General features: G+C 43.8%; 2 protein-coding genes across 7 annotated transcripts in view; both read right to left on the bottom strand.

The window, feature by feature from the left end:
* Positions 1-451: 451 nt before the first annotated feature.
* On the bottom strand, positions 452-21,660 carry LOC311141560 (septin-5). Of its 5 annotated transcripts, XM_084176927.1 has the most exons (12): positions 8,343-8,704; positions 6,742-6,832; positions 5,024-5,167; positions 4,565-4,651; positions 4,314-4,437; positions 3,409-3,543; positions 3,019-3,136; positions 2,726-2,827; positions 2,516-2,612; positions 2,081-2,216; positions 1,791-1,893; positions 452-1,665 (listed from the first exon to the last, which is right to left on the bottom strand). In XM_084176927.1, exons 4-12 carry the CDS (start codon positions 4,638-4,640, stop codon positions 1,603-1,605), a joined length of 954 nt encoding a protein of 317 aa, XP_084033053.1. In that variant the 5' UTR covers positions 4,641-4,651; positions 5,024-5,167; positions 6,742-6,832; positions 8,343-8,704; the 3' UTR covers positions 452-1,602. The 5 variants fall into 5 exon arrangements, with proteins under 5 accessions (XP_084033053.1, XP_084033052.1, XP_084033051.1 ...); XM_084176926.1 differs by lacking the exons at positions 5,024-5,167; positions 8,343-8,704 and adding an exon at positions 21,516-21,660; XM_084176925.1 differs by lacking the exons at positions 5,024-5,167; positions 8,343-8,704 and adding an exon at positions 21,516-21,649 and having other exon boundaries at positions 4,314-4,482.
* A 1,006-nt stretch (positions 21,661-22,666) lies between these two features.
* LOC311141564 (septin-2-like) overlaps positions 22,667-26,264 on the bottom strand; it is a 58,878-nt gene continuing 55,280 nt past the window's right edge. The window contains exons 12-13 of one of the 2 annotated variants that reach the window (XR_014614231.1): positions 24,084-24,740; positions 22,667-23,046 (exon numbers count right to left, since the gene is read on the bottom strand). Coding sequence is in view for 1 of the 2 variants with exons in the window: in XM_084176931.1 (XP_084033057.1) it covers positions 24,675-24,740 (66 nt within the window). In the remaining variant the exon portion in view is untranslated. Of the gene's footprint in view, positions 23,047-23,759; positions 24,741-26,264 lie in introns of those variants that run through there. The other variant, XM_084176931.1, reaches the window with a different exon arrangement.

The raw sequence follows: 26,264 nt of genomic DNA on the forward strand, positions 1-26,264 counted from the left end.
GGATACAGTTAATACTTCCTTCTCTCTGGGTACAATCCAGGGTAAACTGTCCCTACAATGGCTCGTAAGTTCACAATCTCCCACAGTTACTATACTATGGCTGCAGCAAGGCCCTTCTCATCATTCAGCTCCATACAGTCAGATGAGTTAGTGATAGATCTGACACTGTGGGCCAGAGGTGGTGAGGTCCAAGGAGATAAATTGTGACTCAGGGCTTTATTCAGCTACAGTAGCCAGACTTTCCCCACCCAGGCCTGCCTGCATGGGGCCTACAGAATGTAAATTACCTGTATAGTGCTCTACGGCTCCGGTCAAAAGGAGTGCACTATATAGGGTGCCATTTGGGATGCAGGCAAGACCTTGCTTGCATAATTATTAGTGACCGTAAGATCGTACTAGAAACCATATAGTATATTTAGGAAACAATTCAGCTAAAGAAATAACGAAGAAACACATGAATCCAGACTGTTTATTCGTCATCATAACCAGGTTACTAGTTCCACCATGTTTTCTGAGCACTAGCACTATAAAAAGCCACAATCACCATCCTGAACAACACAGCCAGAGGGCAGCATACACCACACACACTATATGCCATTTTGGACAAAAGCATATACAGTAGCTGCTCTTAATATTTGGCCTATTTTTACCGTCACATAGTGGTACTGAGGCGTAGTTCAAAATGCATTTAAGAACAAACACATTGCATCGTAGGAGAGTGGAAATGCAGCTGTAAGCAGTTATGAGTAACTTCTGCATGCTTGCTTGCACATGCACCACTTATTGTACCTACCCTTTCATTAGCTATGTATGTCAAAGGATCTCAATTCACTAAGGTAAACAAATGGCGCTGAATACATTTTCAATCTGACTTGCAAGCACCAAAACATCATTATAAAAAAGAAAACAAAAGAAAGGTCTTCCCAACAAGTACCATGTAGAGACCAGCAGTAAAAAGGTAATAAGTTACATTTATGTTTAGATTCTTAGGTAGCCTATTATTAAGTTTGTACCAACAGCAAAAGTACAAGAAATGCCACAAAGGGAAAACGGATTCTCACAGTATCAAAGCAGAATAAGGTTCTCGTAATAGAGGGTCATACATATGGAATCACACAGACACACACGCTCAACATCAACAAAGATTCAAACCTTAACATCAGTAATATTGCTGTTTTACAAAACATCTTATTATGCGTACTCATAACCTGACAGAATATCCCCAAAGTATTCAGCATATTTATAAATTAGATATATTTTAACAGGTCATTTAAATAACTTGTTTATATTATGTCATATGCTATTAGGACCGTTAATTATATTAATGGGGTTCAAATGGACACCAGGTACAGTAAAAAACTAAATCCACACCACATGTATCCTTGCAGGACAGACCAAATAAATAAAAGCACAAAAAAAAAAAAATGACCAATGAATATACAGCTACTGTTTCCCCCCCCAAACACAATGCTGATTATATCAGTAAGTAACATGTTGGTATGTATGGTATTGTTTATATTTGTTCGTCTGAAGTTGTGGATGTAGTTCAGTGGCTGGCCAGCAGATGGGGATGTAGCCCGGGTCTGCCGCAGAGGAGGCTCACTAGTCCTTCCCATCATGGATATGCTGCTGCATCTTATTCAGCATCTCCTGCATCCTCGCCAACTGGAGCGAGAGTGAGATAGAGAGCGAGAGATAGAGATAGAAAGATTGAGTGGTAATGACATCTTTCTATAAACTGGAGACTAGCCTGTATGGGTGATGTTACCCATAATTACATATCAGTTTACCTCTTCATCTTTCATCTTGATGAGTCTATCGGTCTCCACATCAGGGGTGGGCAGGGGCAAGATGGGGATCGGGCTCTCCATTCGGTTGTCTTGCGTCATTTTACTGAGGGGAAAACAAACAGGTAACATGAATACAGACTCATACACAAGGGCATGCAATATTAATAAACAAAACTAAAGATAAAAATCAACATCAGCAATAAACCAAGCAACTCATACTTTCTCTTGCATTCTCTCTGACCTCTACAGTATAAACACACACACAGCCGTGCACACACGCACACACACACCTGGTCATGTCCTGTATACACTGCGCTCTGTAGTTCTCATAGTGCACATCACAGGTCACGTCTTTGAGGTCGTGCATGTGGGAGCGGATCAATATGTTCCTCAGCTTCACAAAGTCACAGTGAGACTGGTTCTCCACTGAAACACAAACAAACAGACAGACTGGATCATATTACAATGAGATGATTTGCTGAGATAAAACATTCCTTCTGTTGTATCCACCAGCACTGAGTCCTATTAGGGACGTGGATTTCTGCTTGACCAAGTGATCTGAGCAAGAAAACTCCTGAGCCTAATCATAATGCATTGGTTGGGTATTTTAAAATTGTTTTTCATAGTTCAAAATTGTCATATGTGAGGAAAAGCATGTTCTACCACGCAACTTAAGAGTCAAAGCCCTGAGTAATATTGTTGCGTCCTCCATTGTTGTCACCCACCTTCCACAATGCCCCATGGGTAAAGTCTCCCTCTCACTCTCTGGCCCCTGGCCTCAACCACAGTGTTACTGCCAATCACCGCAAACGGACAGCACTCCTACACACACACACGATTTGGCATGATAGATTGACAAGGGATGGTTGAGTTTAGTGGTCTCGTTCCACTTGTACATTTCTTATTGATGTTCAGGCTCCAGCTGTGTGTCTCACCTTCAGCTCTTTGTCCAGTTGTTTAAACTCCTCGTCCTCATCAGAGTCACACTCTGGGAACTGGTATACCTTAATGCCAAACCTCTCGATCTCCTCACGGACCTACACACACACACACGCCACATTGCACTGGGTGAGACATTGTTTGGAGGGGAGCGCCGAGGTTCTGAGGGAGTTGCGCTTACCTAAACAAATGAAAATGACTAACTTCCCAACGTTCCTGCAGCCAACCTTACCATCATAATGTGACACCTGCTTCAGTAGTTGCAGTCTGTCTGCTCTGATGGACTCACCCTGTCTTTGAGTTTCTTGATCTCGTTGGGAGTGAGACAGTCAGCCTTGGCTATGAGAGGAACTACATTCACCTTCTCATGGAGAGCCTTCATAAACTCAACATCTACTGGACGCAGTCTACAAGGGATAGAAGGAGACGGACCTGGTCAGTGTGTGTGCATTCCATGGAGGAAAGCGCACTCTGACTATGAGTAAGGTGGAGAATAATAACAGGGTTTGCTGGTTGAGTTGTACTGGTGCTGTTTACATAGTATCTTACAGGTATATTGCTCCTCCTGTCATCACACTCAGGACGTTTTATTACGATCTAGTCATCACAGCTATACCTGTCACTACCCCATCACATTCCTCTCTGTGTGTGTGTGTGTGTGTGTGTGTGTGTGTGTTACCCATGTCCAAAAGGAGGTATGAAGTAGAGGCAGCAGTGGACTCTGTTGTCCTGGATGTTCTTCCTGTTCAGTCCACTCTCATCTCTGAAGTACTGCTCAAACTGCTGGTCAATGTAGTCTGTGATGGGCTTCCAGCTACACTCACACACAAACACACACGTCACAATCAGTCAAGGCTTACAGGAACAACATACAAGATCATTGCCGCCATCATTCCTATTTTAGGTCAATCTACTAACCCATACAGAAGCCGTACCCCTTTCCTGCAGTCAAATTACCAAATCGCCCTCTAGTGGCCTCATGCTGGAATGTTATTAACAAACATAATTTCAAAAAACCCGCCGAAAATCCGGTGTTTCTATGTCAAATGGTTTTGTTACAGTTCAGTCTTCTGTAATGTATATAGTTAAGCAATAAGGCCAGAGGAGGTGTGGTATATGGCTAAAATATCACGTCTAAGGGCTGTTCTTATGCACGATGCAACGCAGAGTGCCTAGCTGTGGTATACTGGCCATATACCACAAACCCCTGAGGTGCCTTTTTGCTTTTATAAACTGGTAACCAACGTAATTAGAACAGTAAAACATTTTTCTTTGGTCATACCCGTGGTATACCAATCAGCATTCAGGGCTCGAACCACCCAGTTTATAAAGTGTAATATTGGGATGCAAACTCAAAATTGAATACATTTCAACTCTATATCTGACATGGTACAGGTGTCTTCTTTTTTTAAAGCCCATAACCATGTGTGTGAGGTGTATACTTTTGTTTCAAAGTAGATTTGTTTAAGACTACCAAGAATCACTGTATGACCCTGATTTAGCCCACTGCAGTAAAATGTTAAAGAGTTTGTAGGATCATGGCAGGGCTAGGACAGGATTAGTTGAGGACTAGAGTTATCTCACCATTCATTGTTGTTGACAGCGTCTCCAAAGCCTGGTGTGTCTACAATGGTCAGCTTCAGCTTCACTCCTTTCTCCTCAATGTCCACCGTGTGCTTAATGATCTCAACTGTCTGGTTGATACGCTCTGAGAAAGGGAAGGCGAGAGGTAGGGATGGAGGGAAGAGAACCTCTGATGAGATGGCATTTTTTTTTGCTGTTGTTGACATTTGGAGGTGTGTGTGTGTGCGCACGAATGCGTGTGTGTTACTCACCCTCAGCATTGAGTAGTTTCCTGTCCTTGTACAGGTCTGTGAGGAACAGGCTGTTGACCAGAGTAGATTTACCCATACCAGACTCCCCTGTAACATGATATACAGTTGAAGTCGGAAGTTTACATACACATAGGTTGGAGTCATTAAAACACGTTTTTCAACCACTCCACACATTTTTTGTTAACAAACTATAGTTTTGGCAAGTTGGTTAGGACATCTACTTTGTGCATGACACAAGTAATTTTTCCAACAATTGTTTACAGACAAATTATTTCACTTATCATTCACTGTATCACAATTCCAGTGGGTCTGAAGTTTACATACACTAAGTTGACTGTGCCTTTAAACAGCTTGGAAAATTCCAGAAAAGGATGTCATGGCTTTAGAAGCTTCTGATAGGCTAATTGACATCATTTGAGTCAATTGGAGGTGTACCTGTGGATGCATTTCAAGGCCTACCTTCAAACTCAGTGCCTCTTTACTTGACATCATGGGAAAATCAAAAGAAAATCAGCCAAGACCTCAGAAAAAAATTTGTAGACCTCCACAAGTCTGGTTCATCCTTGGGAGCAATTTCCAAACGCCTGAAGGTACCACGTTCAGCTGTACAAACAATAGTTCGCAAGTATAAACACCATGGGACCACGCAGCCGTCATACCGCTCAGGAAGGAGACGCGTTCGGTCTCCTAGAGATGAACGTGGTGAAAAGTGTAAATCAATCTCAGAACAACAGCAAAGGACCTTGTGAAGATGCTGGAGGAAACAGGTACAAAAGTATCTATATCCACAGTAAAACAAGTCCTATATCGACATAACCTGAAAGGCCGCTCAGCAAGGAAGAAGCCACTGCTCCAAAACTTTTTGGAGAAATGTCCTCTGGTCTGATGAAACAAAAATAGAACTGTTTGGCCATAATGACCATTGTTACATTTAGAGGAAAAGGGGGTTGCTTGCAAGCCGAAGAACACCATCCCAACCGTGAAGCACAGGGGTGGCAGCATCATGCTGTGGGGCTGCTTTGCTGCAGGAGGGACTGGTGCACTTCACAAAATAGATGGCATCATGAGGAAGGAAAATTATGTGGATATATTGAAGCAACATCTCAAGACATCAGTCAGGAAGTTAAAACTTGGTCGCAAATGGGTCTTCCAAATGGACAATGACCCCAAGCATACTTCCAAAGCTGTGGCAAAATGGCTTAAGGACAACAAAGTCAAGGTATTGGAGTGGCCATCACAAAGCCCTGACCTCAATCCTATAGAAAATGTGTGGGCAGAACTGAAAAAGTGTGTGTGAGCAAGGGGGCCTACAAACCTGACTCAGTTACACCAGCTCTGTCAGGAGGAATGGGCCAAAATTCACCCAACTTATTGTGGGAAGCTTGTGGAAGGCTACCCGAAATGTTTGACCCAAGTTAAACAATTTAAAGGCAATGCTACCAAATACTAATGGAGTGCATGTAAACTTCTGACCCACTGGGAATGTGATGAAAGAAATAAAAGCTGAAATAAATCATTCTCTCTACTATTATTCTGACATTTCACATTCTTAAAATAAAGTGGTGATCCTAACTGACCTAAGACAGGGATTTTTTTACTAGGATTAAATGTCAGGAATTGTGAAAAACTGAGTTTAAATGTATTTGGCTAAGGTGTATGTACATTTCCAACTTCAACTGTACATACATACACTGCCGTTCAAAAGTTTGGGGTCACTTAGAAATTCCTTGTTTTCGAAAGAAAAGCATTTTTTTTGTCCATTAAAATAACATCAAATTGATCAGAAATACAGTGTAGACATTGTTAATGTTGTAAATGGCTATTGCGTCTCACAGGTCCTCACGTTGAGACTGGTGTTTTGCGGGTACTATTTAATGAAGCTACCAGTTGAGGACCTGTGAGACGCAATAGCCATTTACAACATTAACAATGTCTACGCTGTATTTCTGATCAATTTGATGTTATTTTAATGGAAAAAAAGTTGCTTTTCTTTCGAAAACAAGGACATTTCTAAGTGACCCCAAACTTTTGAATGGTAGTGTACATACATACACACACAGACACACATGGCCATCAACACTAACACAGAGTGAACATTCATGAACACACATTAAGTACTTAATAGCACTGTGTCGTTTTACTTCTTTAAGAAGGCTACAATAAATACTTTCACTGACCGGCGACCATGAGGGTGAAGTCAAATCCCTTTTTCACTGACTTCCTGTGCACCTGGTTAGGGAGGGTGGCAAAACCCACATACTGCTTCTCCTGAGAGAGAGAGAGAGAGAGAGAGAGAGAGAGAGAGAGAGAGAGACAGTCAGAGATCAAGTCAAAGCAACATTCCCAAGAGCTGAATGAATGTGCGCAAAACTACCATTGAAATTAAAATACATTTACATTTTAGTAATTTAGCAGAGGCTCTTATCCAGAGCGACTTAGTTCTTAGACTTAGTAACTTAGTTAGTGAGTGCATACATTTTCATACTGGCCCCCCGTGGAAACGAACCCACAACCCTGGCATTGCAAGCGCCAAGCGCCATGCTCTACCAACTGAGCTACAGGGGACTACAGCTGAAATTCAAACTCAACTCAACCCACCATGCTACAATTACAGTATGGACAAATACGTTGACAATAGGAGGGAGGAAAGGGGGAAAATGCATTCATGACATTCCATTTAGAATCTCTAAGACCTGGCGCTGCGCTTTTTCCACACACACAGACAGACAGAGAAAAGTATGACCGATCTATGACTTTTCCACTACACAATGGCGCGCACAGCTGTCTTACTGGCAGCTCTCCCCATCCCCTTCTGACACCATTCACATATCATCCAAAGCTGCTCCTTACACAGACCCTACAGAACTGAAGACTCCATACACACCACCACCCCATCCCCTCCCCTTCTGACACCATTCACACATCATCCAGGTCCCCTGTAGCTCAGTTGGTAGAGCATGGCGCTTGCAACGCCAGGGTTGTGGGTTCGTTTCCCACGGGGGGCCAGTATGAAAATGTATGCACTCACTAACTGTAAGTCGCTCTGGATAAGAGCGTCTGCTAAATGACTAAAATGTAAATGTAAAATCCAAAGCTGCTCCTTACACAGACCCTACAGAACTGAAGACTCCATACACCCACCCCCCCCCCCCCCACCACACACACACACACAGCCTTGCCAGTCTACCAACGCAGAGTCTGGCAGCCAACAGAGGCTGACAGAGGCTGTATTGACCAGGCCTGAATGGCCCTTTTTAAACCTAAAACAAACAAACACACATGCCAAAGAAATACTCAGTCAGGGTCTATTATAAGTTGTCATAACCTGTCATATGCATTTCCGACAGCCCCTGGGGCACGGCTTAACTTCCAACACATGCACACACACAAACAAACACAGTCACATGACATGGAATAGAGCCAGGGCTGAAGTCACACACCCATAATACGGAAATCTACAGCGCTGGTTTCATAATCAATGAGTAATCATACAAACGTCTGATTTACTTCTAGGGTGTGTTTGGGAACACAAATCCCACAGACAGAACAATCAAACTATCCATAAATCTGTCATGAACCCATCAGGACATGACTTAAGACAATAGTATGTTCTATCCACCTTCATACTAACATGACATGTTAGAGAGAGAAAGGTGTGTTTATGAGAAATTTCCGAGTGTGTGTGTGACATTGACCCCTCTCCCTTCTCTTTCTCTCTCCCAGGTCTCCCTCTATCCTCTCTCTCCCTCTCTCGACTGTCATGTTCCAGTTTTTTTACCTTCTGTCTGGAGGTTTTGACTCGATGGCAAAGCAAGCGTTCCACCAGTTTCTCCTGCAGCATGATAGCATCCATACCAAGCCAACACCACACCAACACCACACCAACAGGGGAAATGTTTTCCAACGGAGGACAAAAACAGAGCAACCTCTTCACACGCCAACGCTTCTCTTCTCTCTACACCTCTCTAACCCTCCGTTCGTCCACACTCATCTCAATACACGTCTTTCCTGTTTTGTCCTTCAATTTGTCTTTGTTCCTACTCCTTCTCGCCTCATCTCCCTTTATTTCCACTCTTTCTCTTTCTCCTCTGCCCCACAGCGCTCCACTGCTCCCTGTTCAGACAGGTAGGGAGGAATACTGACAGAGAGAGGAGAGAGCTAATAAGGTGGGGGGGGGAATAAAATGGGAGGAGAGAAAGAGGTAGTAAGAGGTAGCAATTTAGGGGAGGAAGCGAGGGATGGGGGAGGAAGCGAGGGACGGGGGAGGAAAGTGAAGGAATAAAAGACACTCATTCACCCTGTAGTCCCTCCCCCTTTTCGACCTTTAGAAAAATAAAGCACTGACTGCTACAGTTACGACCTATAGCAGCCCAGAGCAAGAGAGAGAGAGAGACAGAAAGACAGACAGGAGAGGGCTAAACAATCTAGCCCATATCTGACCATAATAGTGATCATTTGTCAAAGAACAACAGTGTCCTATAACAGAGACACAAACCCTCTGTGTGGTTCAAGTGTGGACTTGTACAAGTCAGTAACCTGTCACACAGAGCTTAGTGAAGCTAGTAGGGACTCTCAACCCACCCCTGGGATGACAATAGCCAGAGATGTGGTCAAATGAAGAGCCTACGTCTAGACTGCACATTAGCCATACAAAAACAAGTCATGGCTGTGGAAATGACACTAAAAGAATCAAAGGAGCCGTTCTCTCATTAGAAATGTATGTAGGTGGTACCAGAGGCCCCACTTCTCCACACACTGTGAAACAAGACAGGGCGTGGTGGACAATTGTTGCCAGATGTTGGCCTATGGTGTGTGTGTGGGGGGGGGGGGGGGGGGGTTCAGTGGTGGGTTCAGGACAGGACACAGGTTTCAGGACAACTGGAGCTCAGAAAGCTATGACACCCCAGGCAGAATGGGCAGCATCTACAGAGGACATTCTATCTATGGTATGTTTGTGTAACTACTAATCAAGCCCTTGAATAGCTGTATCAGATGTATTAGTGCTGGGTTGGACCAAAAGCCTTAACACACTGTGGATCCCAAGGACCTTTCTTAATGGGATATCTCCAGAAGCTGTAATACCAAGCTCCTTCACATGAGGGAGACAGAGCTAAACAGAACAAAGGTACAGTACATTATTTTTATTTTATTTTATTTCACCTTTATTTAACCAGGTAAGCCAGTTGAGAACAGGTTCTCATTTACAACTGCGACCTGGCCAAGATAAAGCAAAGCAGTGCAATAAAAACAACACAGAGTTACATATGGGGTAAAAAACATAAAGTCAAAAATACAACAGAAAATATATGTACAGTGTGTGCAAATGTAGCAAGTTATGGAGGTAAGGCAATAAATAGGCTATAGTGCAAAATAATTACAATAGTATTAACACTGGAATGCTAGATGTGCAAGAGATTATGTGCAAATAGAGATACTGGGGTGCAAAAGAGCAAAATAAATAACAATATAGGGATGAGGTAGTTGAGTGGGCTAATTTCAGATGGGCTGTGTACAGGTGCAGTGATCGGTAAGGTGCTCTGACAACTGATGCTTAAAGTTATTGAGGGAGATAAGAGTCTCCAGCTTCAGAGATTTTTGCAATTCGTTCCAGTCATTGGCAGCAGAGAACTGGAAGGAATGGCGGCCAAAGGAGGTGTTGGCTTTGGGAATGACCAGTGAGATATACCTGCTGGAGCGCAGACTACGGGTGGGTGCTGCTATGGTGACCAATGAGCTAAGATAAGGCGGGGATTTGCCTAGCAGTGATTTATAGATGGCCTGGAGCCAGTGGGTTTGACGACGAACATGTAGTGAGGACCAGCCAACAAGAGCGTACAGGTCACAGTGGTGGGTAGTGTATGGGGCTTTGGAGACAAAACGGATGGCACTGTGATAGACTACATCCAATTTGCTGAGTAGAGTGTTGGAGGCTATTTTGTAAATGACATCGCCGAAGTCAAGGATCGGTAGGATAGTCAGTTTTACGAGGGCATGTTTGGCAGCATGAGTGAAGGAGGCTTTGTTGCGAAATAGGAAGCCGATTCTAGATTTAACTTTGGATTGGAGATTCTTTATGTGAGTCTGGAAGTTGAGTTTACAGTCTAACCAGACACCTAGGTATTTGTAGTTGTCCACATACTCTAGGTCAGACCCGTCGAGAGTGGTGATTCTAGTCGGGTGGGCGGGTGCCAGCAGCGTTCGATTGAAAAGCATGCATTTAGTTTTACTAGTGTTTAAGAGCAGTTGGAGGCTACTGAAGGAGTGTTGTATGGCATTGAAGCTCGTTTGGAGGTTTGTTAACACAGTGTCCAATGAAGGGCCAGATGTATACAGAATGGTGTCGTCTGCGTAGAGGTGGATCTGAGAGTCACCAGCAGCAAGAGTGACATCATTGATATACACAGAGAAAAGTGTCGGCCCAAGAATTGAACCCTGTGGCACCCCCATAGAGACTGCCATAGGTCCAGACAACAGGCCCTCCGATTTGACACACTGAACTCTATCTGAGAAGTAGTTGGTGAACCAGGCGAGGCAGTCATTTGAGAAACCAAGGCTATTTAGTCTGCCAATAAGAATGCGGTGGTTGACAGAGTCGAAAGCCTTGGCCAGGTCGATGAAGACGGCTGCACAGTACTGTCTATTATCAATCGCGGTTATAATATCGTTTAGGACCTTGAGCGTGGCTGAAGTGCACCCATGACCAGCTCGGAAACCGGATTGCATAGCGGAGAAGGTACGGTGGTATTCGAAATGGTCGGTGATCTGTTTGTTAACTTGGCTTTCAAATACTTTCGAAAGGCAGGGCAGGATGGATATAGGTCTGTAGCAGTTTGGATCTAGAGTGTCACCCCCTTTGAAGAGGGGGATGACCGCGGCAGCTTTCCAATCTCTGGGGATCTCAGACGTTATGAAAGAGAGGTTGAACAGACTAGTAATAGGGGTTGCGACAATTTCGGCGGCTAGTTTTAGAAAGAAAGGGTCCAGATTGTCTAGCCCAGCTGATTTGTAGGGGTCCAGATTTTGCAGCGCTTTCAAAACATCAGCTGTCTGAATTTGTGTGAAGGAGAAGCGGGGGGGGGCATGGGCAAGTTGCAGCAGAGGGTGCAGAATTGGTGGCCGGGGTAGTGGTAGCCAGATGGAAAGCATGGCCAGCTGTAGCAAAATGCTTGTTGAAATTCTCGATTATTGTAGATTTATCGGTGGTGATAGTGTTTCCTAGCCTCAGTGCAGTGGGCAGCTGGGAGGAAGTGCTCTTATTCTCCATGGACTTTACAGTGTCCCAAAACTTTTTGGAGTTAGTGCTACAGGATGCAAATTTCTGTTTGAAAAAGTTAGCCTTTGCTTTCCTGACTGCTTGTGTATATTGGTTCCTAACTTCCCTGAAAAGTTGCATATCGCGGGGGCTATTTGATGCTAATGCTGTACGCCACAGGATGTTTTTGTGCTGGTCAAGGGCAGTCAAGTCTGAGGAGAACCAGGGGCTATATCGGTTCTTAGTTCTGTATTTTTTGAATGGGGCATGTTTATTTAAGATTGAGAGGAAATTACTTTTAAGGAACAACCAGGCATCCTCTACTGACGGAATGAGATCTATATCCATCCAGGATACCTGGGCCAGGTCAATTAGGAAGGCCTGCTCGCTAAAGTGTTTTAGGGAGCGTTTGACAGTGATGAGGGGTGGTCGTTTGACCGCGGACCCGTTACGGACGCAGGCAATAAGGCAGTGATCGCTGAGATCCTGGTTGAAGACAGCTGAGGTGTATTTAGAGGGTATGTTAGTCAGGATGATATCTATGAGGGTACCCATGTTTACGGATTTAGGGTTGTACCTGGTAGGTTCGTTGATAATTTGCGTGAGGTTGAGGGCATCTAGTTTGGATTGTAGGATGGCTGGGGGATTAAGCATATCCCAATTTAGGTCACCAAGCAGTACGAACTCTGAGGATAAATGGGGGGCAATCAATTCACATATGGTGTCCAGGGCACAGCTGGGGGCTGAGGGGGGTCTGTAGCAAGCGGCAACAGTGAGAGACTTATTTCTGGAAAGGTGGATTTTTAGAAGTAGAAGCTCAAACTGTTTGGGCACAGACCTGGATAGTATGATAGAGCTCTGCAGGCTATCTCTACAGTAGATTGCAACTCCACCCCCTTTGGCAGTTCTATCTAGACGGAAAATGTTATAGTTGGGGATGGAAATTTCAGAATTTTTGGTGGCCTTCCTGAGCCAGGATTCAGACACTGCTAGAACATCAGGGTTGGCGGAGTGTGCTAACGCAGTGAATAACTCAAACTTAGGAAGTAGACTTCTGATATTTATGTGCAAGAAACCAAGACTTTTGCGATTACAGAAGTCAGCAAATGATAGCGCCTGGGGAGTAGGAGTGATACTGAGGGCTGCAGGGCCTGGGTTAGCCTCTACATCACCAGAGGAACAGAGGAGGACTAGAATAAGGATACGGCTAAAGGCTTTAAGAACTGGTCTTCTAGTGCGTTGGGTACATAGAATAAAGGGGGCAGATTTCCGGGTGTTATAGAAAAGATTCAGGGCATTATGTACAGACAAGGATATGGAAGGATATGAGTAAAGTGGAGGTAAACCTAAGCGTTGGGTAACAATGAAAGAGATAGCATCGCTGGAGGCATCAATTGAGTCGGTCTCCGCGTGTATAGGGGGTGGGACAAAGGAGCTATCTAAGGCAGGTTTAGCTGGGCTGGGGGGTCTACAGTGAAATAGTACAATTAGAAATAACCGAAACAACAATAAGCTAACCATGTTTGGGCTGAGGCTAAACATAAACAGGATGTAGTACCGTAAAAAGGAACAGTCCAGCAGACATCAGCTGTATAGCTGAGTTATCATAAGGTCCGGTGAACAGCAATAGGATAGTTCGGAGGCTGCTAAAGCACTAGCGAGTAAGAGGCCATGGCTAGCGTGTGCTAGCGGGCCGGGGCTAGCAGATGGAATCTTCGTGGTTAACGTCGTAACCACATCAGACGATTTCGTCGGCAGACCAGTCGTGTAGGATCGGCGGGGCTCCGTGTCAACACTAGGTGGTCCCGTCCGGTTGACAGAGAGGTAGATAGCCGGGAGATGGGCCTAGCTCAGGATGATTAGCCAGACCACAGCGTCCATTCCGTTGCAGCTAGCTGGTAGCGATGAATCCGGAGTTAAAGGTCCAGTGATTCAGTGATTCCGGCGGAAAAAACGATATGTTCTGGGTCGACAACGCGCTGTGCAGACTGGCCGAATATCCGGTGATTAATGTCCAGTGACCAAATCAATCCCGCAGAAAAAAAATCCAATGCTCTGGGTGAAATACCGCCAGCTGTGGCTAATAGCAAGTAGCCAGTCAGCTGGCTGGCTAGTTTCAACTGGAGACTCCAGATAAAGGTAAGTCAATAATAGAATCCGTTCCACATTGAGTGAGGCGGGTTGCAGGAAAGTATATTTTGTAGAAGGATGAAAAGTCTGATAGGGAAATATGTACGAAAAATACAAAAAAACAGGGTATTTACAGGCTATTTACAGACACACGACAAAAACAGAACTGCACTACTACGCCATCTTGGATCAGTGAAGGCATTGAAGGCATTAGCAGCAGAAATGTTCTATGCTATGTAGCCAGGCTAATGTTTTTAGGAAGAGATAGGAACACACCTCAGATACCAGCAATTGAAGGAAAACTTGACTCACTCAAGAGTGAATCAAATAAAGTGACAAAATGAGCAGCAGATTTGTGTGACTTAATGGAAGCTGCTGCTCTGGTGTGTGTGTGTGTGTGTGTGTTTGTGTGGTGGGGGGTGATGAGAAAATGAACGGAGGAGTGCAGGGGGACGAGGGCGGAGGCTTGTGCTGGGTTGGGATCCAACTGCTGCCAATACAGGTTGACACGGGTAAGAGGGGGCAGAAATAGGAGAGTATCCATCCATTCTGTCTCAAGTGGTGAGCCAGTAGAGTGGTAGGAGTGAGGGAGGGGTGGGGGAGTACAGACGCTGTAAAGGAGGCAGTAGAGGGGAGGGTACGAAGGACAGGGGTTAGAGTACGGTGCTGAGGAGGAGTTGGGGTACAGAGGTTAATGGTGGTGCTTGAGGTGAACCAATTCTCTCTCAAACCTAGTAATCAAGGCCAGTGAATGGTGAAAATGAGGAAGAGTGGAAGGGGGCTGGCGTAGTGGGGTAGGGGATGGAGGATCCAGATAGCAGGGACAGGGCCAGAGAGTGGTGAGCGCTGTGTGTGTGTTTAGGTGAGGGGGGGGGGCTGTCTGAATGGAACAGATGTCCTAGAGTGACATCACAATAGCCCTCTTCAGGCCCCTCCCTCTCACTGGCCAGCTGTCCCTCTGGCCTCTAGTAGGTCACTGCACCTTGAGCTCTCTCTCACTCGCCTTCACACACACACACACACACAGACACACACACACGTGCACACATGTAAACATACACACATGGATACAGCTGACATCAGTTTGATTAAGCACATCCTATGGACAGTGTTTAAGGGAGCCCATGTGGAAGCCACTTTTCAGGGACACAGTAAGACAGTGATAACCATCTCCATCTCATCCATTACTTCCTGTGTGTCTGTCTGTCTGACCTCTGGGGCTGAAACATGATAGGAGAGACCAGTAAGCTGTCTGTCTGCTGCACCTATCACACTATATGCTTCCCAAATGGCACCCTATTCATTTATAGAGCACTACTTTTGACCATGGCCCATTGGGACACAACTACTGATACCTTGGGCTCTGCCTGTGTGGTTATTAGCTGCTAACCAGTCAAAACGCTCCATAATGTGAGGTGCAGGGGATTAAACGTTGAGAGTCATCCGAGGCCAAGCCCAGTCCTACTGATGACAGACACACACACACTTTCCCCTCCAGCTGACCACAACTAGAGGTCAAATATACACTGTCTGAATGCTCAGTGACTTCCTTCCCTTTAGAAATACACACACACAGCCTTCCTGCTGGATCCAGAGACATTGAGCCAGAGATCAGTCAGTCACACAGTTAGATGCACTGGTCTTCTTGTTGACTGTTGTGGTCTTTCAGGAAGCTCTTCTGAAAAGGCCACAGCAGTAAACTACACACCTATTACAGTGGACAAGTGTACACACACACACACAGCTCCAGGGACAGGAGATGTGGAGAGGATACATTCTGTGATGTAGATATAAAGAGAGGTGATCTTTCCTGATGACATCACAGTCCTGTCCAACCATGCTTTTATACACAATTAAAGTCTGAATGCAGCAACAAATGGTGGCAGGGTGTTAGACCAAATATGAGTACAGAGAAAGAGAAGGAGATAAAGAGAAAGGGGGAAAGATAGAGGAATGGAGGGAGGTAGACGGGAAACATGGAGAGATAGAGAAAAAGAGGAGGAAGAGAAAGAGAGGGTGAAGTGGGAAAAGAGGGGGAACGATGGTGGAATTTGAAAGATGGAGAGAATGAAGATGAGAAAGAGAAGCTCTTTGGAGCCCCATCCCCCCCATCTGTAGTGTTTGTTCTCCTTGGAGACGTGAGTCTCTGGGTGCTAGGCTCTTCAGCATGCTAATCTAACAGCGTGTAATTGGCCTGGCAACAATAGGCCTTCTAAAGGACACTTGGCTAGCATAGCGTAGCCTAGCGTTAGCGTCTGCCCATTCCGCAAAACAATAGGCTCTTCCACAGCCAAGCTCCAAATTGGCCCATAGCCCATCCTTGTAAGCACTTGAGTAGATCTGTAAAGATTAGATAGGTGTAATTTATGTATCGTATAAATAGTTCCTAACCTATCAGAGCACAAGGTGGAACTGTTAGCCACCATATACCAATATACAGTGCATTCGGAATGTATTCAGACCCCTTTACTTTTTCCACATTGTTACGTTAGTCTTATTCTAAAATGGACTAAATTGTTTTTATTCCCCCTCAATCTACACACAATACCCCATAATGACAAAGCAAAAACAGGTTTTTAGAAAGTTTTGCAAATGTATTAAAAATAAAAAACTGAAATATCACATTTACATAAGTATTCAGATCCTTTACGCAGTACTTTGTTGAAGAACCTTTGGCAGCGATTACAGCCTCGAGTCTTCTTGGGTATGACGCTACAAGCTTGGCACACATGTATTTGCTGAGTCTCTCCCATTCTTCTCTGCAGATCTCAAGCTCTTGTCAGGTTGGATGGGGAGTGTCTCTGCACAGCTATTTTCAGGTCTCTCCAGAGATGTTAGATCGGGTTCAAGTCCGGGCTCTGGCTGGGCCACACAAGAGATTTGTCCCGAAGCCACTCTTGCGTTGTCTTGGCTGTGTGCTTAGGGTCGTTGTCCTGTTGGAAGGTGAACCTTCGCCCCCAGTCTGAGGTCCTGAGCAGGTTTTCATCAAGGATCTCTCTGTACTTTGCTCCGTTCATCTTTCCCTCGATACCGACTAGTCTCCCAGTCCCTGCCGCCACCATGCTTCACCGTAGGGGTGGTGCCAGGTTTCCTCCAGACATGACGCTTGGCATTCAGGCTAAAGAGTTCAATCTTGGTTTCATCAGACCAGAGAATCTTGTTTCTCATGGTCTAAGAGTCCATTAGGTGCATTTTGGCAAACTCCAAGCGGGCTGTCATTTGCCTTTTACTGAAGAGTGGCTTCCGTCTGGCCACTCTACCATACAGGCCTGATTGGTGGAGTGCTGCAGAGATGGTTGTCCTTCTGGAAGGTTCTCCCATCTCCACAGAGGAACTCTGGAGCTCTGTCAGAGTGACCATCAGGTTCTTGGTCAACTCCCTGACCAAGGCCCTTCTCTCCTGATTGCTCAGTTTGGACGGGTGGCCAGCTCTAGGAAGAGTCTTGGTGGTTCCAAACTTCTTCCATTTAAGAATAACGGAGGACACTGTGTTCTTGGGGATTTTCACTGCTGCAGACATTTTTTTGGTACACTTCCCCAGAACTGTGCCTCGACACAATCCTGTCTCGGAGCTCTACGGACAATTCCTTCGACCTCATGGCTTGGTTTTTGCTCTGATATGTACTGTCAACCGTGGGAACTTAAGTCCAATCAATTGAATTGACCATAGCTGTACTCCAATCAAGTTGTAGAAACATCTCCAGGATGATCAATGGAAATAGGATGCACCTGAGCTCAATTTTGAGTCTCATAGCAAAGGGTCGTAATACTTATGTAAATAAGGTATTTATGTTTTTTTATTTGTAATAAATTAGCAAAAAAATCTAAAAATCTGTTTTCGCTTTGTCATTATGGGGTATTGTGTGTAGATTGATGAGGAACATTTTTATAATTTAATCAATTTTAGAATAAGGCTGTAGCGTAACAAAATGTGGATAAAGTCAAGGGGTCTGAATACTTTCCGAATGCACTGTATGATCCTTTCAGATCTACATGAATTGCCTAGGCGGGAATGGGACTGGGGTTTAAAACTGGGGGAATAGAGGGACACTTGACCAGCGTATCCTAGCATTAGCATTTAGCATCTGCCCATTCAGCAGCAAGGGGCTGGTCACCAGGGAGTCCCCTAGGGTACAATACAGTGGAAAGTAAAGTCCTATTGCATCACAGGTGCTGGGAACAATACATTCCTGCAGACAAGTGGAAGAAAACAAGTGTTCACACACTGATGCTGTTTATTGTGGTTGCCAAGGGCAGGTTTAACTGGGTGTGCCATAATGACAAAACATGTTTTATTATTTCATTATCAGATCATGTTTGGTAATGTCGAATCTGTGTTTAGCGTTTATCAGCTCAATTTGCAACACCATACTAAGAAGGTTCCACTTTCTAATGGTCCATTATTTGGCTTTCATTCATCTTACAGTTCTCAGTTAAGCATCTTTTAAAAATCCCCAAGGGAGCTTTTCTTCCCACAGGAGGAGGTAAAGTAGTCCTCTAATTCTCCTTATCATTTTCATTTTAGCTCCCAAATCTCTGATTCCTCCCCCCCAAACATAATCTAATCTCCAAGTTATCGAGGTCACCCAAACTCTTCCTTCTTGAAAATGGGTTTGGAATCCTTCTATCTGGGTCAGGCATGGGTTATTTTCAACAGCTTTTTAAATGCCTACCCAAATGCTGAGACATGGCAAGCTGTACAGGGAGAGAGGGAAACCTGTGGTTAGAGATCAAAGATAAACTTGTTATTCACGTGTGTGGTCGTGAACTCTCTCTCCCTCTTACTCACACTCTCTCTCACACACACTCTACTGGATCATTGGCATTGCATACATATTTTCAGCATGACAATGACATCAGGTGCCAGAGAACCGAAACATTTCAGTTCAGATAAAGAACAAAAAACACACAGAGCACACGCAGGTGAGTGTTGAAAGTTGAGCTACCTGGTCAGGCAATTTACTGTAAACAACCATAAACAGATCTATTTCTATTAAAAGCTATAAGCAAGTAAATGTGAATCTAGTCGAGGGTGTGGTAGGAAAATACATTTGGAGTGCTGTACAGAGTGCTGGTAGGAACATGGTAATGAATCAAAATAGGCTTGGAATAGGAAATCCCATGACAACCATGAATGGGAGATGGATGGCCTGGGCTGGTAGTATTCACACAATGTATTTTTCCTACTCTCTTTTCGATCAGAACCTCTGATGTGTGTGTGTTCATAGGTAGCTAATTTAATGAGTACATATTTCCTCACACCTGATTTAGACCTGGGAAATCATGCCATGTGAGTATACGGGTGCCAAGGAGAACTATAGATTCCACAGCATAGTAGATCTGTGATAACTGGGTGTCGTTAAACCTAAGCCTACACACATCAATCACCATGAGGGACTGTGGATAGGTTCCTCTCTCAGCATCTGAGAGTGATGAAAATTGATAAAACTCTGTTGCCTGGCAACATACCAGCACACCAGACTGTGATTGGCAGGCCCAGTTTGGTGATGCATAAGAGAAAGATGCTCCCAACCCACAATAATTATCATAGCGGGAGGAGAGAAGAAAGAGGAGGGCAAAGGAGGATGAAGGGCTTGATTTGAATGTGATTTACCCAGACTATCCTCTGCATCTCTGTCTCTCACACACACCCTGGCCGTGACCCCACTCTACGAGGGTCTCAGGGGGAGTGGGATATGCAAAAAACACATTTCCATTTCACACCACACACACTTGTACATGTGTGAAACAGGACAAATATAAGCACCCCCTATTAGACCTTTTGACACACACACACACACTTTACTTACTACTGGTTAGTCCCACTCACTATCCATGAAACCACTCCCGCTAAGCACCCAACCAGGTCAGGCAGAGTGTGTGGGTGTGCTGTGGCAACAGACATGCTACTTGAATATCTCCAACTCAGTTTTGCATAGTACAAACAGTATGATAGAATCTCAGCAATATAAAAAAAATAGAAAAGTCCTTACAGGGAAAAACAATCAAAGAAATTCCTTGGGGGACATGCACACACGCTGAACATTTCCAAATCCACACACATTGCTACTGTATTAACTGTACTGTAGTAATCAAGGTCAAGGTCTTCAAGCAAGGTTCATTCCGCAATGCTGCCCATGTGATTTCACAGGCTTACTGAAAATCTATCTGCAGCAAACCCAGCATACAGCTCAAACAATAATAATTATTGCGCCTAGTTTGCTTGCAGGATGTGTGAACACCACAAATTAGCAAGGAACAGTGGACCTATGTGAGCCATAGCCTCTGAAAGACCGTAACACTATACTGTCAAAAAGGCCTGGATATAGAAGCCTTACAATATGTTCTGCAATTAGCTTTGACTGAGATAGGCTTCGGCTAAAATCATGCCTTTAGTTACCATTGCTGCATGCTGCTTACTCACAATGTAGCTACACAAGGTTCCAGTAATAACCTACAAACAGAACAGCATCTAAAGCTTCTGTCATCATGTGATCACCCCCAGAGCAAAGAGAGAGAGGAGATCGGTACACCTGAGACACAGTCTGCTGCTGGTCCCCCACCAAGCTCCACCTGAGCTACATATGGACACACACAGGGTTCACTCAAGGGAATCAATAAAATCGAGCTCATCTGACCAATAGATTTACATTTTAGTCAATTAGCTGACGCTCTTATCCAGAGAGACCTACAGTAGTGAGTGCATACATTTCCATACTTTTTCCCCCAATGCTGGTCCCCCGTGACAATCGAACCCACAACCCTGGCGTTGCAAGCAACCCCGGGATTACAGAGGGAAACCAATGAGGGGATATAGTTGTGATGTACTGAGGATGCAGACAGAGACTGATCTAAAGTCTGTGATAATTAACAGCTGGGTTATTTCGCTGATACCAATAGGCTTTCCAATAACTATAGGAGCAGTTCACTGTCACACACACACAGCCAAGTGCGCTTGCCTGGAAGGATGGATGGAAGCCCGAGGATGACAGGCGAGCCCTCGGGTACCACTTGCTGCGTGTGCATCCTGTGTCTGTCTGTATACATAAATGACATCGAATCCTTCTGGCTGTGTGATGCTCACTGTACCCTGTAATGCGGTGGTCTAACAACAACAGTAATCTTTAGGGCATCGGAATGATGATGCCACTCACGTTTACTAGGCCAAGGCCTACTACATAGGCTATCTAGGCTAAATATATCTAGGCTATATGCGGCCATATTAAGCGAATTGGGGAAAAAACTGTGTCTCTAAGCTACCATGCTTGATATGAAATATGATTATATGTATCGCCTAACATAGCCTAGACCTACATCAAAAGCGTTGAGCAGATAATTTTGTATTTAAAAAAATACTTATAGAAATAGGAATTAACGGGTTCCTTACCTCAATGGTCTCGTCTGTTGGTCATTGTGGCGGATGGGGGGATGAAACACAGGTGGAGGGATGCAGAACGACGCCCATAGAGAATTAGAAGGCGAGAGATACCGACAGAGAAAGACAGTCATTGAAATGGACCGCGTTATAATTGCCTTTATGCATAATCGTCATTATTATCCTTATGCTTACCCGATTTGATCGGGATACGGCTCTTGTATCGGATGTTGGTCGTCATTTTCGCCACTCTCCTCCCCTCGGTGTCGCTTGAGAACCGACAGACTGCTCGGTAAACGCACGCGTCCCTTCCTTCTCCGCGCTACCACAGCAGCCAAACAGGCTGTGGGAGAGGTTGTTGCAATATCGTGCAGAACCCCGCCCTCCTCTATCTGGTACCCAATCGTGGATGTAGAGAGGTTTCCTAGGATCTTGTCCATATCATCAATATTGCATGCAGCTTCCATAATTAATGCTGTTCAAACTTCTCACTCATATGTTTGAAACATTCATTGTTCAACAGACGTGTGTAAGGGAATAAGACTGTGTCATGCTTCCTATCCATGCATCATTGTGTGATATTATCAGCTTATCACCTTTTAGCAACATTGCTACACCAACCTCCACAGCAGCTTCTTATCTAGTGTTTTCAATTTGATAGAGGTCTAGAAGGCCTGGCAACTGAAACCTCAATCCCATTGCCTTTGTTTTTCTACATGGCCCCTCAAATGCTCATCATCATACCTGTGAACAAAGCACTCCTACTAGAAAAGTGTACAAAAGTTGAAACACTACAAAAAAAAAGGTCTCAAGCACAGTTAGGTTAATACAGTTTCCCAAATTAAGTCCTAAGGAGTGCACGTTTTGTTTTTTGCCCTAGCACTACAAAGCTGATTCAAATAATTAAAGCTTGATGAGTTGATTATTTAAATCAGCTGTGTAGTGCTAGGGCAAAAACCAAAACATGCACCCCTTGGGGTCCCCAGGACCGAGTTTGGGAAAGACTTGGTTATTGCCTCCAGGGTTCACATATACAAATCTGTTGCTGAACACAGAGAGGCGTTAGTGTGTTCACTGTATGACAGTCAGTAGCCTAGAAAGTGGGCTGGCAGACATAGTGAATCAGAATATAGTTAGGAATTCAGAGAATGGAATTCTGTTCAATACTGTAAGTTCCATGGAGCTAGCCAATATCAGAAGAGTAACGTCTGTGCATACAGTAAATCATTGTGATAAAATGAAAACCCCCTTTAGGAAAACCCAAAAGAACATGACCAAATAAACAAAAACACACAGATATCTACACTAAGACTGCTCATGGTGTAATGTAACTAATAAAGACAAAAGGTGATGTAAGGTTTTTTAGTGCACGTCTTAGGAGATACAAAAAGCATATTAACCAACACATGGTTGTGCATGGTTTGAAAACACTTGAATTAACATGATCACTTAACAAGCATTTCATCAGTTGCATCTTGAATGCACCAACATCTATTCCATACAGTATGTCCACCCATTTGACACATATATATTTTAGCTATCAAGTCATTTCAGAGCATTCCTCAAACACAAGGACAAATATTCCCTCTATAATAACACCACCAACAGCCTTCTGCTGTTGATACTTGAGTTATAAGATTACATGGTGAGGAATTCAGCTCAGTAAAACCTTGTCTGAGGAGACTGACCCAGAGAGACCAAGGCAAACTGTCTCCATCGGTGGAGGCTGGTGGGAGGAGCTATAGGAGGATGGGCTCATTGTAATGGCTGGAATGGAATAAATGGAACTATATCAAACACATCAAACATATGGAAACCATGTTTGACTCAGTTCCATTAATTCCATTCCAGCCATTACAATGAGCCCGTCCTCCTATAGCTCCTCCCTCCAGCCTCCACTGGTCTCCATCCAATACAACAGAGGCACAGACAAAGTTAAGTTACAGACAAAGTTAAGTTACTCTCCCGAGTAGCTGTGCCACTAGAGATCCTGGTTCGAATCCAGGCTCTGTCGTAGCCGACTGCGACCGGGAGACCCATGGGGCAGCGCACAATTGGCCCAGGGTAGGGGAGGGAATGGCCGGCAGGGATGTAGCTCAGTTGGTAGAGCATGGCGTTTGCGACGCCAGGGTTGTGGGTTCGATTCCCACGGGGGGCCAGTATGAAAAATAAAAAATGTATGCACTCACTCAGTTGCTCTGGATAAGTCTGCTAAATGACTAAAAAAATACAAAAAAAAACATACATATTTTATAATATAGACCAAATGTGATGTGAGACTGTGGGATACTTCCACACATGCCTATATTACCCTTATAGTTATTTTCCATGTGTTGTGCTGTTGAACAGACTACAGCGCCACCTGAGGGTCACTCTTATTACTACACCTACAGCTTGGACTGACATCCTCAGCTGTGCTCCAAATGTGAAGACAAAGACAGGTTGCAAATGGCACAAACACAACATCCAGCCCTCAACAAACCTTCCCTTAAAGGTGCAATCAGCAGTTGCTACTGCCATTTTTGGACTTATAAATTCCTCATGAGCAAAGCTCAACTGTCATACCCCATCAGAAACCAAAATATAACTTTTTTTTACTCCAATGTTTGTAAACAAAGTAAATGTAAACACGGTATAGCCAAAAAACATGGTTAAAACTATTATTTTTATATAATGGATGGTCAGTCCTTGCATCCATAGCTCTGTCTTTGAATTTGAGTGGTTACATTTCTCCAGTCCTATCCCCTAGCTTTTTACCGTAACAATGGTGGGGTGAAAGCTTTGCTATTGTTTCAACTTCTGATAGCCACTTGAAGATACTCAAAACATTCCCCTAATATTTCATAAACACTGAAGTCTTATTGTTGTCTAATTACTGAGATGTATTAGTACTGTTATCAATGCAAGATCTACATTGTACATGAGACAGAATACTAGTACTGATGAAAACAAATAGACATCATCTTTAGTCACCTATTGGGAGAACATGGAATTATTGTCTTTACAGTATGCCTTAACATTATATCATAACCCATATCATAACATTACACAATAAAGGATAACACTCCGGACAAACATACCTCAGTATGAAACGTGTTACAACGTGAGTAACAGTTCCCAAAACACAGACTCGCAGATCAGTGGATCTCAGTACCATGGTGAAATAGAGGCCATATTGAAGATTTTATCATTAAAATGAGGTTAGTGAGGAGAACTTCCAATTGGTTGGTTGATTGCTTGATTGATTGACTGACACACTGAGGGATAGGGGGTGATGTGTGTGTCCAGCAGTACGTCCATGATGGAGATGCAGATGCATCTCTTCGCCCACTCCCTCTTTCAATCCCTCTCTTTTCACTCGTCTCCCTTCATCTTCATCTGTGCCTGCATCTGGGAAATCATCTCCTGCATACGCCTCAGCTAAAGAGAGAAGTGAAGGAAACAGACAGAAAGAGGGAAAGAGATAGTTGAGTAAAACAAATACCAGAGGCTATCAGCCTTTCCAAACATGACAAATTGTATCCATTGTAAAAAGATAATACAATGAGCCACAAATCAATTTTTTTCTATCTCCATCTAGTGGTCGTGGATAGGACTTCAAGTGGGTGATTTGACTTCACCCAATTGGGGTCAAATGGACACCTACTCATTTTCACACTTGGGTAGTGGCGTGTGACTGAATAATAGATTTACATTCATATTTAAATCTACACTAAATCAGGATTGTACTCTATAGAACCCTGTGTGTTGCAAACTGAAGGAATGCGATCAAACGTAACACTTTGCTAAACTGATCTGGTATCCCAAGCTGCTTTGCTATAGGAATGTGGGTCTGTGACTCTGCCTAAAGGGTTACATCCCCAATTTGGGATTAGTGTTAATAACTACACCCCTATATACAAGTACAAACACTTTAAGGGTCTTCTGAATTCAGCAAACAATGTTCGAATGTCTAAATAATATTTTTCTGTTTGACTGAAAACCTCTTGATAAAAATACCAAAAATAACATCAGTTATTGAACATAAACTTTATACACATAGTGTACAAAACTAGGGTTGAATATTTGTGGTATTTTACAAATGTTCCATCCCGAGAATAAATCACTTTCCTCCCGGGTAACCTGGTATTTCCCGCAAAGCCGGAAGTGTCATTCAAAAGCATTATAAAGCATATAAATAGGCCTGGATATGATTAGAGCTTTGATCGAAAATTCAAGCCTGATGCTACCTGAGCCATACATGAAATACATTTAATGAGCCCAAGCCCAGAAAAGCCCAAATGATTGTGCTGTTATCCAAAACATATATGATATAGGCTACTGCACATAATGCACGACAGAAAAACATAAAAGCCCATAGATGTAGCTAGCAGTATTCATTTGATCCATTAGATGGCACTGTCCCTTTAAGATATCCATAAATAATGTGTGCAAGCAGTTATGGGATTGTGCATGCTCAGTGTGTAAGAGTGAGAGCAAGCAATTACACTGGAGAGCTGTTGAAATCCATCGTGGGTCCAGCGTTACTTTAGATGGATTGACATGAGGATGTTAGCCTCTTGCTAGCTGAATACCAGTGCTCTCAGAACCATGTTGAAGTTGATAACATTATTTGAAGCTGCTGTATGGGTGAGATGAGGATCTACTGTTCCATGTGGGGTTAGGGTATCGCGTGCACAGTGTGTTTAAAGCAGAGCCACTACCATTTATGCATTATACTTTGTACTTATTGTATTCAGATTGTTTTTATGCACTTTTTTATTTCACTTTATTGTGATTTAGACTGAACTTTACTTTATGGTAAAGTGCATTTCCCTCCTACATTATCCTATTTTAAATTTAAGCTTTGACAGAATAAACAACCCCAAATTAGTTTGTGTACTGTGCTGGGTTTACTTTTGCCAGGCTACATATATCCTCTCTTGGGTAAATAAATGAAACTAG

Source organism: Coregonus lavaretus, assembly GCF_964263955.1.
Source record: "Coregonus lavaretus genome assembly, chromosome: 14".
Lineage (NCBI taxonomy): Eukaryota > Metazoa > Chordata > Actinopteri > Salmoniformes > Salmonidae > Coregonus > Coregonus lavaretus.

What these genes read in the sequence shown, in the direction of transcription:
- LOC311141560 (XM_084176923.1), bottom strand. Translation starts at nt 8,417, where the DNA reads ATGGATGCTATCATGCTGCAGGAGAAACTGGTGGAACGCTTGCTTTGC. An exon ending in GCTGTCAACAACAATGAATG is followed by an intron (nt 3,544 to 4,313) that starts GTGAGATAACTC and finishes GTGTGAGTGTAG; the next exon opens with CTGGAAGCCCATCACAGACT. An exon ending in AACTGGACAAAGAGCTGAAG is followed by an intron (nt 2,613 to 2,725) that starts GTGAGACACACA and finishes GTGTGTGTGTAG; the next exon opens with GAGTGCTGTCCGTTTGCGGT.